Genomic DNA, 12,218 nt, shown 5'->3' with positions numbered 1-12,218 from the left:
AATCGAGAAGCAGCCGTCGATGGTCGATGAAAAACCTCGACTGGATATGGAGAGAAGAGAAACGTACCGTCGATGGTCGCCGTCGATGAAGGAAGCGATGGAGGCAGGAAGCGTACCGTCGTCTGGAACAGTGGAGAAGAGAAGAACGCCGRTCGGAACTCGCATTCGATGGTCGCAGACGATGGTCGCCGTCTGATGAAGGAGACGAGTTGAGAGCCAGATCTGATGAAGGAGACAAGTTGCGATGGAGGCAGGAAGCGATGGAGGCAGACGAGTTGAGAGGACGAGAGAGGAGAGAGTGATTAGGTTTTGTAATTTTAGGGGTAGATGGGTAAAATGCTTCCTTGTTCCACTTAGTTCCAGGGGGGGAGGAGGGACAGGCGTGTTCCATATTTGTTCTAGTTAGTTCCACCTTGTTCCATATAAACACATGCCAAACATGGGACAAATGTGTTCTGTTCTGTCCTGTCCCATCCTGTTCCGCCTACCAAACGCACCCAAAAGGTTGCATCTTGGAATTATGTTTTCAATGGTTTATTTGACTTCATTTGTTTTCAGATTCCAGGGACAGACTCAATTATATGGCTGCAAGCCAGATGATTTTCGTAAGGCAATAGAAGAGGCATACTTTACAGAAAATGGCTATTTGAATACTGGCTATGCGGACAAGCAAGAATATTCTACCGAATCTGAGCTCATTGAGATCCATGTGGGAACTGCTACGGATCTTCATCACGAATATTTCCACAATAAGAAGGCAAGTTGTTTCAGGGTTTTTTTTCCCATTTCTTTGTATTGTAGGCATTTGTTGGAACATTAGGTAGGCTCCTACTTTTGTTAGTGTTGATCTTAATACTGTCCCAATCAACCAAAACACAAATCATCCAATGTCGAATTCAATACTGAAAGGATTGCTATAATATATAGAGGTAAACAACACTCAACAAACTATCAACACCAACAGTCACAAAACACAATAGCAAAAGCAAAAAGAGAGAGAGAGACACTGGGATTTTTACGTGGAAAACTCAATCGAGGAAAACCACCGGCAACGCCAAGAACTGGTCCACTATATCGATCATTCAATGGGGTAATTACAAACTTGAAGAAGTAGCAACAATCGTGATTATGGAAGCTATGTTGTATGTGTATGTTGAGAAGTAAAAACTGACCAACAAAAATGCCCTAAAACTAGTAATAAAAGCTGTCTGATGCTTGAACACGGCTTACTGGCAACTTGCCATGTTGCATACCTTTTTGCCTGGTTCTCCATTTTTGCTGAACGCCTTGCATGCAACATGATGAAATTGATACAAGTTGCAAACAGTGTACCGTAAGTATATGCGGTCATCTGTGACATTGAAGTCGTATACTCAAAAGCATGTACTGTAAGTCGCAGCCAACTCCCAAAACATGTACCATAAGTCTGATCAGGTTGAGCTCGACTTCCCAAGTCGCATTCAAGTCACACATAGGGATTTAAGTCACACTCCAACACATGTCATAGTGCCGAGATGACTCGTTATGTTCTGGTTTGCAATATAATAACGTTATACTGTACTTACTCACAAATATGTTTACCTGCAGTCACAGAAATCAAGACAAAATTGTGGCATTTGCAAGAGGATTTGGCATCATTCGGATGGAGGAAAACAGGTTAGGTGTATGCATTATTGAGATTATGGCTGTTTTCATAATCTTATCTTTGAAGTATCAGGGGCATCTAACATTTGTATTTGGTTATTCGTTTGTTTAGATATGGTGTTCTGGTTGTAATATTTGGGTACATGCAGAATGCACCGAAATTTCCAGCAAGTTCTTCAAGGTATGTCTGATTTACTAGCAATTTTGTTGATACATTACTTTAACTTACTTGATTATATTGATTGAAGGATCTGGAAAACATTGAATATTACTGCCCAGAATGCAAAGGGGAATCTTCTGTTGAACAATTAGCTGTAGATAAATGGCAACCAAAACTCAGGTATCTAAATTGTTCACTCTATTTTCCTTTTCTTTTTCTCACTTGCAAGTCATCATTTGGTTTATATCTGATGATTTCATATATGTTCAACAGATCTACAGAAAGTAATAGCCAGAGCATGTTAACTGACAAATTAAGTGTCATCTGTAATGGCATGGAAGGGATTTATTATCCAAATCTTCATCTGTAAGACCTAATCTGATCTATTTGTTTTTGTAATTCGAACTGGAATGAGTTGTCATCTTTGGAGCATGAAATGAAATCGCTAATCTAGTTTGAAAATAAAAGAAATCACTAATCTAATTCTGTTCTCAAGCCTTTTCCCCTTAAATATTGTGCAACTGTTCTTACTTATGCACATTTCACTTGGAAAAAACCTTAATTCTGATGGGAGGTGTTATTTCCATTTTCTGTTGTTGTAGGGAAAGTAACTATTTCTTCCTTCTTCTTTTTTCTTTAGATTGTATGAGCAACTTGACTCTAATGTAATGCTATTTGAACTTTTAAGCTTATCTATATTTTTGAACATCTAAAAATGGTTTGAGATGTAGGTAATAAATTTGACTTTACCTTATTCTTTAAGGAAGACGGTAAAACAGGAATTGTAAAGCCATTTTATTGGTTTGGCTAACTTTTTTTTTTATAGAACCACCATGTTCATTTTATTCAAACACTTCTGGTTAGTAATATGTTACATATACTTTGAATGATGTTCAGTTATCTCTATCTTATTTTCCATCAGAATTGAGTGCAAGTGTGGTTCATGTGGGACAAGGAAGCAAACCCCCTCTGAATGGGAACGCCATACTGGTTCCAGAGCGAAAAAGTGGAAGGTTAGCATTAAAGTGAAGGGTTCGACGGTACCGCTGGAAAAAATGGTTTGTACCTCTCCATCTCATATAGCTTTCTTAAAAGACGTTGCATCATGTACCACTTGAGTTTATGGTGACATCTCTTTTTTGTATGATACTACTACATATATTTTTCATTTGTTATCTCATTGTAACATTTAACGTTGCAGCTTGCAGATTATAATGTTGATTATGTTAAGGCTGCTTCAACTCATTTGGATGAACAACAGTTGTTTTCATTTCTTCAAGGTAATCATGCTGTCAATTCTGATCTTTCTGTATCCTAATTCTTTTATTGTTCTTTACAGTATATGAATGTTTGTTTGAAGGGTGAAAAACAATTTTGTGAATTTATTAACTTTCCCGAACTACAGAGAAATTCGAACCTGTTTATGCAAAGTGGACAACCGAACGATGTGCTATTTGTAGATGGGATGAAGATTATGACATTAACAAAATCATTATCTGCAACAGGTCTTCCTTATCTGTGACTTTATCTTTGTTTAGTTACTGAATCCTACATGTAAGGCAACCAAACATAACCAAGTTACATCATTCAAGTTGAATAATTATATCTTTTTCTTTACTGGACCAGATGTCAAATAGCTGTTCATCAAGAATGCTATGGAGTCCGAAATATCCATGATTTCACATCTTGGGTTTGTAGGGCATGTGAAACGCCTGAGGTCAATAGAGAGTGCTGCCTCTGCCCTGTTAAAGGCATGTCATTTACTTGGTACCTGTTCTCCCAGAATTTTGGAATTACTGTTGATGATTCTTTTTCTTCTGGTGCATTATGTTTTTACAGGAGGTGCGTTGAAGCCAACTGATATTGACACCTTGTGGGTTCATGTAATCTGTGCATGGTTCCGACCTGAGGTTGCTTTCCTAAGTGATGAAAAGATGGAGCCTGCAGCTGGACTTCTAAGGATTCCACCTGATTCATTTGTTAAGGTAGAAGCATTATCATGCAGATGGATTCATTGACTAAATGCCATAATCTAATCATGCCTTTTTTTTGTGGGTAAACTTGTAGGCATGTGTAATTTGCAAGCAAGTTCATGGTTCTTGCATACAGTGTTGCAAGTGTGCCACTTCCTTTCATGCGACATGTGCTTCACGGGCTGGTTACTGTGTTGAGGTAAGTTTTCTCATTGATGGGAATGAATAAAGCATGATAATAAGTATAACTGAGGGGGAGGGCTGTGATTTTGGAGGGCGTCGATTATTCTATTCTGATTTGTGATTGGTGACAGCCTTTGGGAGAGATTTCAGTCTCCCGAAAACTGAGAAACCCTTTGTAATCATTCCATTTTAATAGAATATAATATAGCATTTGATCCTCGATGTGTGTAATTGAAACTGTCTTTAGTGTGTATCCGCATGTGGTGATATAAGTTTTTTGACTATTAGGACCTCTGTACTTGGATTTTCATTTCAAACAAACTATTGTTCCTGTGAAAATGCAAAAAATACTAAACTCCGCAAGGATGATCTTTTTGGCACTTATGTATCCACAGTGTTCCATAGGCATTGTAAAATGCCAAGTAATATGGTTCACATTAGTTCTATTTGACATCTTTGGAAGCAACCAATCATTTGCTTTATTATATGAAACTCTTGGTGGATTCTTCTCTCTTCTACAAATCTATGCATTCGGCTGTGCTATAAGCCTTGCTAGATAGTTGTGATTAACAGTGTAACACTTCATAATTTCACTTCCCTTCCCACTCATTTTCAGCTGCATTCGTCAGAAAAGGGTGGGATATACAACACCAAATGGACAACATACTGTGCAGTCCACAGGTAATGCTACAACCCTGCTTCATATTTATATTTCTTTGTCTTTTCTTAGCATCCTTTCTACATTTTCATTTTTTGAGGTGATTTAGGTAATATTTATTATTGTTACAAGTGGTTGCACTCAAATCCTATCGGGGATATATAATAGGGGTTCATAGCCCTTATAAGTTATAGGGATGACTGGATTATTTGTTGCAATTTAGAGACGATTATCAGTTACGTAGACCATGTCATATCATTTGTCTGATGTTGATGCAGGACCCCAGCAGATAATGGTATTGTCATCAAGACTTCTTCAGAGGTCTTTTGTGCAAAGGGATTGCTTGAAAACCAGAATCAGAAACAGAGTTTCAGGGGTTCAAGACTCCTATTGCGCACAAACATGGAACTCTCTGGTTCGTCAACAGTAGAGAACAATGAGTTTGAGCCACTATCTGCGGCTAGGTGTCGTGTTTATAGAAGATCAAGTACGAAGGTAGATTACTGTTATGATATTCCATTAAATTAAGGAGTCAGTGAGGTCGCAGCAGCCTTCTATTCTACCATCTTTGACTTCGCTTCCCCACCCCTGCCAAAAATAACAAAAAAGAATATCTTTAACTCCTTATTGATTCTTGGATTGTACTTATGATTAGGCCATTCCCGTTTGCTTTCTTATTTGCTAAATTTTTCTCTATTTTCAGAATGATGTAAAGGAGGCATTATTCCACCGGTTAATGGGCCCAATCCAGCATCCTGTAGATGCTATAGATTGCTTAACCCCTCACAGTGTAATCTCTTTACTCAACACATCCTGTCTTTTTTAATATTTAACCGATCTATGGTGGTTGTTTTTTTAATCTACAAATATCTTCGTCTTAATTTTGTTTATATTTGCAAGCTGGACTGGCTAATTTAGTAAGCTAATGTATTTTCTACAGGAAGTTCAAGATTTGAATACTTGTTCTACGTTCAAGGAACGGCTTGACAGTTTACAGGTATCCTCCTTGCCCCTCGGTTTTTGCTAATATGTGGACTTGTGTATCATTCTTATTCATCTGTATAATAAATTCAGAGGATGGAAAAACATCGTATCTGTTTTGGTAAATCTGGAATACATGGATGGGGCCTCTTTGCACGCCGGAAGATACAAGAAGGAGAAATGGTAATTGTGTCTAACCTTAATTCCTTTTCATGTACCTGCTAATTAGTTCTTTATTGATATACTTTGCACACAAGTTCATGAAAATTGCACCAATAAGGCAGTAATTTTCATTAGATTTCATAGAGTTGAATATTATCATCAATTGGTCTATATAGAAATGGTTTGGCAACATGATTCATCTTGTATGTCATAAGTTGGGAATTACTAATTGTATGATTTTGGCAAATTATGCTTACAGTCGTGCAATATGTATGGAAGGTAAACTATTTTTACCATATAGAATTGCGTCAAATTTTTATTAGTTGGAGTCATCCCTATGTTTGCAGGTTCTTGAATACCGTGGTGAGCAGGTGAGGGGCAGTGTTGCAGATTTGAGGGAGGTGCAATATAGGTCTCAAGGCAAAGATTGCTATGTGAGTCGATTTTTGGTGATCATTACCATAAATGACATTCAAGTTATTTGCTTTGGATATCTTTAATAATATGTTTTTTCTAGTCTTGATTGTGATTAAGCTGCTGTTTTTTGTAGCTCTTTAAGATCAGTGAGGATATTGTAATTGATGCCACAAACAAGGGTAACATGGCACGCTTAATCAACCATTCGGTAAGGTTCCTGTTTCGTATGATACTGATATTGTCTTGATCATGCAAAGCACTAAAAATTTCAATTGTGTTGCTACTTTATCTGCAGTGCATGCCGAACTGCTATGCTAGGATTTTGAGTATGGGTGAAAACGAGAGTCGGATAGTCCTCATAGCTAAAACCAACGTTGCGGCTGGTGATGAGTTAACGTATGACCTTTCACATGCCTGAACTTGAGATGTTTAATGTTCCTTTATTTATTTCAGTTTCACTTTTGTGGGTATTTGCATCATGTGAAGATGTCTCTCTCTCTCTCTCTCTCTCTCTCTATATATATATATATATATATGGAGGGAGAGAGAGAGTTCAGTTTGGGGGAAATCCCCTGAAAAAAGAACTAAGAATCATTCATTTGTATGGTATACACACGTGCATATCAGAAACATTACTTGTATGCACATGTGCATATTTACATATAAATGGGTTATCAGAATGTTACTGAATTTTTCGTTTTTTTTTTTTTTTTATTTTTTCCCGAACATACCTTATACATATTAAGCCGAAACCCATAAAATGAAACTTAATGGCGTGTTTTTTAATTATATATTTTGCAAGAATGATAATTTGCTTACATCAAAAACCAGGTGATAATTTGCTTACATCAAAAACCAGGTAGTATGGTTGGAAAGTTGATCACTTATTTTCATTTGTTTTGAATATAACAGGTATGATTACAAATTTGATGAAGATGAGCAGGATGAAGTTAAAGTCCCGTGTTTATGCAGATCTCGGAATTGTCGAAATTTCATGAACTAAACGAGCGGGATACTTACTTTTTGTGTTCTTATAGCATGTAAATATATCTTCAGTCCTTTTTGATTTATTTTTCAGGCAAATTAATATTACATTTAACATATTCTTTTTCATGAAAAAAAGGGAATTTGGAATATGTTATTGAGGTATGAATGATGAACGACACTTTCAGGTTATCTTCTTTCTTGGAAGTTGGTGATTTCTTCGGTCAAGTCCATGGCCATGCTATGTGTAATTACCTCTTTACCCCTTGCGGAATAGTTATTTGGGTTGAAGAAGATACAGGGATAGACGTCGACCCAAAGAATTATTCTCTGAAAGAAATGGTTTGACAGGATGATGATAGCGATGTTATGTACGACTTATTATTATTTGTCTCATCTCTAAAACTTGGTTGTTTGGATGATGAATATACTACGTGTTTACAATCTCAACCCCTAACCTTTTGACTTCTGCATTCTTCTTATATTTCCATTAAGACTCCTTTTTCTTCTTCTTCTTCATCATCATCTTCCTTAACAGCAACATCCATGGAAGCATCCTCAGTTCTCTTTTATCTGCTCCTGATCTTGATCCCTCTTCTTCCTTCGGCAGCATCAAACAGTTGCCCTGTTTCCCACTGCGGTCAATTTTTCACCAATGTCCGATTCCCCTTCCGTTTGATCGACACACAACCCCAAAGATGTGGTTTTCCGGGCTTTGATCTACGTTGCATCAGTCCACGTCTGGTGCTCATCAACCTACCGAGCTCTGGTGAGTTTGGCGTCAGGGCTATTGATTACCGTTCTCAAAGAATGCAGATTTATGATCCTTCGAATTGCTTTCCTGCTAGGCTTTTGAATTTCGATCTCTCTGGTTCCCCTTTTGCGGCTTCTTACTTTCAGAACTACACCCTTTTGAGCTGTCCGAATGATGCGAGTTTGGCTCGTTATACCCGTGTTTCGTGCCTCAGTAATTCGTCATTTTTGACTATTGCTACTGCTTCAATGAGTTTTGTGGCGTTAATGACCAGTAATCAGACGGGTTGTCAGATCACCGGGAATTTAAGGATGCCAGTGGCAGAGCCACCGGATCAGAATGAGCTTTCTTCAAACGTTGAGGAAGATATAACTCTGACATGGAGTAAACCTGATTGTGAAATTTGTGAAGCAGAATATGTTTCTTGTGGTTATGCAAATAGTACCACACAATCGACAAAATGTTTCTTCAACGGTGGTAAGCTTAATCATTCTACACTAAATCATATACGCAATCTCTTAATCATTCAGACCACTTAATCATTCACTATCAATCAAACAGTCGTGTATTGGTTCCTGTTATTTTTTCCGCCAGAGGTCTAAAACCTCTAAATTTTCGGATTTTGCTACAGGTATACCAAAAGGGTCTCAGGTGTTCAGAATCATAGCATTTGCCATGGCGATACCGGCAATGGCTGCCTCCCTTGCGATTGCATGTTTCATGTGTACCAAGGATAGAAGAAATGAACTCATCAGCAACCGCAGACGCACTGTCTTTAATGCCCCGACAATGGTGTTTCCTGATGCGGTGGTTACACCACCGAACGTGATTGGTCTTGACCAAGCAACCATCGAGTCGTACACGAAGGTGGTTCTTGGCGAAAGCAAGCGGCTTCCGGGACACGATGACGGAGTGTGTCCAATATGCTTATCAGAGTACCATGTGAAGGAGACGGTGAGGTGTATACCCGAGTGTCGGCATTGCTTCCACTCGGAATGTATCGACGAGTGGCTTAAGATGAACGGGTCGTGTCCAATTTGCCGGAACTCGCCTTCTCCGGTTCATGTGGCGGAATCGTAGAGCTTAATGATTTATTATTGTTGTGATTGCATGCGTAATTAATTTTGTTAATGTAAATATATACCATATTTTTGGTGTCAAGGTCACACGTTACATAATATGAATAGGGACCGCATATAATTAAAATTATCATAAAATATTATAATGTTAATATTGTATATAAATACTTAAAAAAAAATTATAAGTCAATAATATAGATATAAATATTAAAAAAAACTAGTAAAATATTAGAGTAAACTACAAAGTTGGTATTTCTGGTTTACACTTTGCATCTGATTTGAAACTATAAGATGATTATTGTGGTTTGTAAAAATGTCTGGATTTAATCTTTATTTTAACAGTGGTTTAAAACTCTATTAAATGAGTCACATTTCAGTGTTTTTATAAGTAAATTTTTGTCTTTTATTGGATAAAATTCAAGTATAAATTTGATATTTATTATTTTTAATTGAATAAAAGATAAAAAATAAACAAATAAGTATTTCACCCAAAAATCCAAAGTAAGATTAAGTAACGCGCTAAAAGTCAAAATGAGAGGAGCAGGTAGAACATGGTTATCAAAGACGTAGGAGTTTGACCGAATTAAAAGTCAACTCAATATTGGGAACCACCAACCGGAGACTTCGTACAAATAATTTTTAAGGGTTATTTGTTTACTTTTTAATAGTTATATTAAGAATCGTTAAGAGATGAATTTTATTTGGTAAAAAAAAATCTATTTCTTAATGGCTCTAAAACTCTGAATGATTTTTTTTTATCATGGGTCTCCATTAACCATTTAGCATCCTAATTCCATTGTAAACAATTACCGAACAATTATATTCTATTTTACACTATATCATAAGAATCTCTTAATCATTATGATCACTTAATCATTCTACACCAAACCATTCAACAACTGCCAAACAACCCTATGGTTTGTTTAAAATTACGATTTTCGTTCTATGGTTTATAAATTACAATTTTTGTCTCTAAACTAATTCTTACCTTTTCAAGTACAAGGGACCAAGATGGTAAAGAATTGTAAACCACAACGACTGAAACAACAATTATTTATAAATTATAAGGTCGGAAATAATAAGGATTTTCAAACTATAGGGACAGAGACCATAATATCTAAACTACAAGAACAAAAATCACAATTTTTAACAAACCATAAGGATGAAAAATGTAATTTACTCTATTTTAATATAATATTAAGTATATATATATATATATAGAGAGAGAGAKAGAGAGAGAGGKGAGTTATTATACAACCATTTATATTTGTACAACCAATACAACTCAATCTCAACCGTCCATTTAATTTGATGAATATGAGATTTTATAGAAGTTTACATTTGTACAACTAATACAACTCAATCTCAACCGNTGTTTCAAAAAGGCATTGAAACCCAAAGAATTGTTTCACCCAAGCACATCATCCAAAACCCGTAATTTCATCGTCAATGGAGTTTTCAAGTGGGGTTTTCACTGCTGTTGGAAGAATTTCATTGTTGCCATGGGTTTAATAGGCCATTCTGTTATACCAAGTCAACCAACTGTATTGATCTCATTCCATTCCTTGTATCCCATAACCTTCAACCAAGCACCCAYTGAGGCTCTACACTTCCCTGCTTTTGATAAGCATGTATAGTTTGCAAGTGTGTATCTGTTGACATGTCTTGCATTAATGCAGACTAAGTAAGTGGTTGGTAACTCTTTGAAATAGACAAAATGGAAGGTGAGTATCTGCTAAGACTTGATAATTAAGAGGAAGAAATCTAAAGCGAAAACCCAAAAGCAAAACCTAAAAACAAATTGTTCATACCTGAAAGAGATTGAGGAACGATTGGAGAGCGACGATTGAAGGCGATTGAACGATTCGGCAGCGRTGGGACGATGGACGACAAGTTTGGTGCAGGTACACACAGGCAAATGAAATGATCATCAGATTATGTTAGTTTAYCATGTTTGCACGCTTACTTTACTATGTTCTGCAAGGATTGATATTAGCCTTCTTGGCCTACATGACACTCAGCACTTATATTCGTATAAACAAAAATCAAGAGGGTCTTGACATTAAACATAGGTAAAATAAATAAATTAAGAAGAAAAAGCTGCTCTAAATATATCACATTCTTTTTTATAGTCGCTGTACTAATGCAAATTTCCATTTTGTTACCTTCCTCTAAAAGTAATTCTAGAAACCAATGATAATAAATTGTCTTATAGCAATAACAGTAAGAACAACAAAGCATTGAATCTCCACTAACTTGGTAACCTGAAAATGAAAACCTTCAGAAAATTAAAGAGATGGACAAAACAAATTAAGGCTTTAGTGACACAAATATACAAAACCAAACTGTTTCACTTATTGTAGAACACTGTTGCATGGATCAAATCCCTTTGCAGTACAAAACAATGAACAATTAGGAARAAAGATACAACARCACTTACATCTTTTAGGGTGGCAAGAATCTCATTCAGAGCTGGTGAGGCTACAGCATCATGTGCTATGAGGTTTTAAACAAACTTCAGCCCCAAACCCCAAACTTGTATAGATATGCCACTATTGTTGAAACARCTTTCACCTATTAGAAGAAGAAGATCATCAAAGATTGAACTGTATGAAAATACAAACACAAACTTGCCCTCTATGTTCTTGCCTAAATATCAGAATTCCAACCTTTAAAACTCAAAAATTATGTACTTTCAGTTTACTCCCTACATTCTGTATGTAACAAGAAAAACTCACCACCCGAACACACTAAAATTAGATACTAAATACACAAACTTGTATATGCAAGGCAATACAATAGAGATTAACAGATCGATATAAACTAATATGATCTACGATTATTAAATAATARYGATCGATGRAATGTTACTRTACCTTCTTGAACCTCTTCTCCTGCTGCACGTTCACCAAAAACCTGAGAGAATTTCCACTCCAAGCCCTCTGGAGTAGGAACAAAATAGTAGGAACATAAKATCTATGAATCTGATTTTCTATAGGAACATATTGCAAACAATAGAGAATGCAAACAGTAGGAATAAAGAACATTATGATCATCATCAGCAACACATTGAATCAAACAGTAGGAACATGGACCAAAATCATTTCTCAATGGACTCACATTGTTTCTGTTTGAATAAAGAAAAACACATGGACCAAAATCATGTTCCATTTTGCTGCGAAAAACACAAGGAAGCATTCTCTTGTTTGAATAAAGAAAAACA

General features: G+C 36.4%; 2 protein-coding genes and 1 long non-coding RNA gene across 8 annotated transcripts in view; 2 read left to right on the top strand and 1 right to left on the bottom strand.

Moving 5' to 3' along the window:
* Positions 1-7,824, top strand: part of LOC112522604 (histone-lysine N-methyltransferase ATX3-like) — a 9,838-nt gene extending 2,014 nt beyond the window's left edge. For 3 of the 6 annotated variants that reach the window (XM_025131838.1, XM_025131841.1, XM_025131842.1), the window contains exons 4-23: positions 505-757; positions 1,588-1,656; positions 1,757-1,825; positions 1,893-1,984; positions 2,078-2,170; positions 2,727-2,862; positions 3,006-3,084; positions 3,210-3,309; positions 3,431-3,555; positions 3,644-3,789; positions 3,872-3,976; positions 4,577-4,641; positions 4,897-5,113; positions 5,322-5,408; positions 5,559-5,615; positions 5,693-5,782; positions 6,109-6,195; positions 6,312-6,386; positions 6,474-6,574; positions 7,091-7,344. In XM_025131838.1, coding sequence (XP_024987606.1) covers positions 505-757; positions 1,588-1,656; positions 1,757-1,825; positions 1,893-1,984; positions 2,078-2,170; positions 2,727-2,862; positions 3,006-3,084; positions 3,210-3,309; positions 3,431-3,555; positions 3,644-3,789; positions 3,872-3,976; positions 4,577-4,641; positions 4,897-5,113; positions 5,322-5,408; positions 5,559-5,615; positions 5,693-5,782; positions 6,109-6,195; positions 6,312-6,386; positions 6,474-6,574; positions 7,091-7,181 — 2,137 coding nt within the window. In that variant the 3' untranslated portion in view covers positions 7,182-7,344. The other 3 variants (XM_025131837.1, XM_025131836.1, XM_025131840.1) reach the window with 3 other exon arrangements.
* LOC112522605 (putative RING-H2 finger protein ATL21A) lies at positions 7,640-9,022 on the top strand. Its single transcript, XM_025131843.1, has 2 exons — positions 7,640-8,393; positions 8,548-9,022. The coding sequence occupies exons 1-2, from the start codon at positions 7,709-7,711 to the stop codon at positions 8,994-8,996; spliced, it is 1,134 nt and encodes a 377-aa protein (XP_024987611.1). The 5' UTR covers positions 7,640-7,708; the 3' UTR covers positions 8,997-9,022.
* A 2,110-nt stretch (positions 9,023-11,132) lies between these two features.
* Positions 11,133-12,155, bottom strand: LOC112523441. Its single transcript, XR_003070266.1, has 3 exons — positions 11,872-12,155; positions 11,436-11,569; positions 11,133-11,259 (listed from the first exon to the last, which is right to left on the bottom strand). It is a non-coding gene; the product is annotated as an uncharacterized LOC112523441 (long non-coding RNA).
* Positions 12,156-12,218: the final 63 nt, after the last annotated feature.

This window comes from Cynara cardunculus, assembly GCF_001531365.2.
Source record: "Cynara cardunculus var. scolymus isolate 2C chromosome LG 12, CcrdV1, whole genome shotgun sequence".
Classification (NCBI taxonomy): domain Eukaryota; kingdom Viridiplantae; phylum Streptophyta; class Magnoliopsida; order Asterales; family Asteraceae; genus Cynara; species Cynara cardunculus.
Note: the sequence above shows the minus strand (reverse complement) of the source record. Positions and strands in the feature narration are given on the sequence as shown.

Coding starts and splice junctions, on each gene's coding strand:
- LOC112522605 (XM_025131843.1), top strand. CDS start 7,709: ATGGAAGCATCCTCAGTTCTCTTTTATCTGCTCCTGATCTTGATCCCT. Junction 8,394..8,547: donor AAAATGTTTCTTCAACGGTG/GTAAGCTTAATC, acceptor ATTTTGCTACAG/GTATACCAAAAGGGTCTCAG.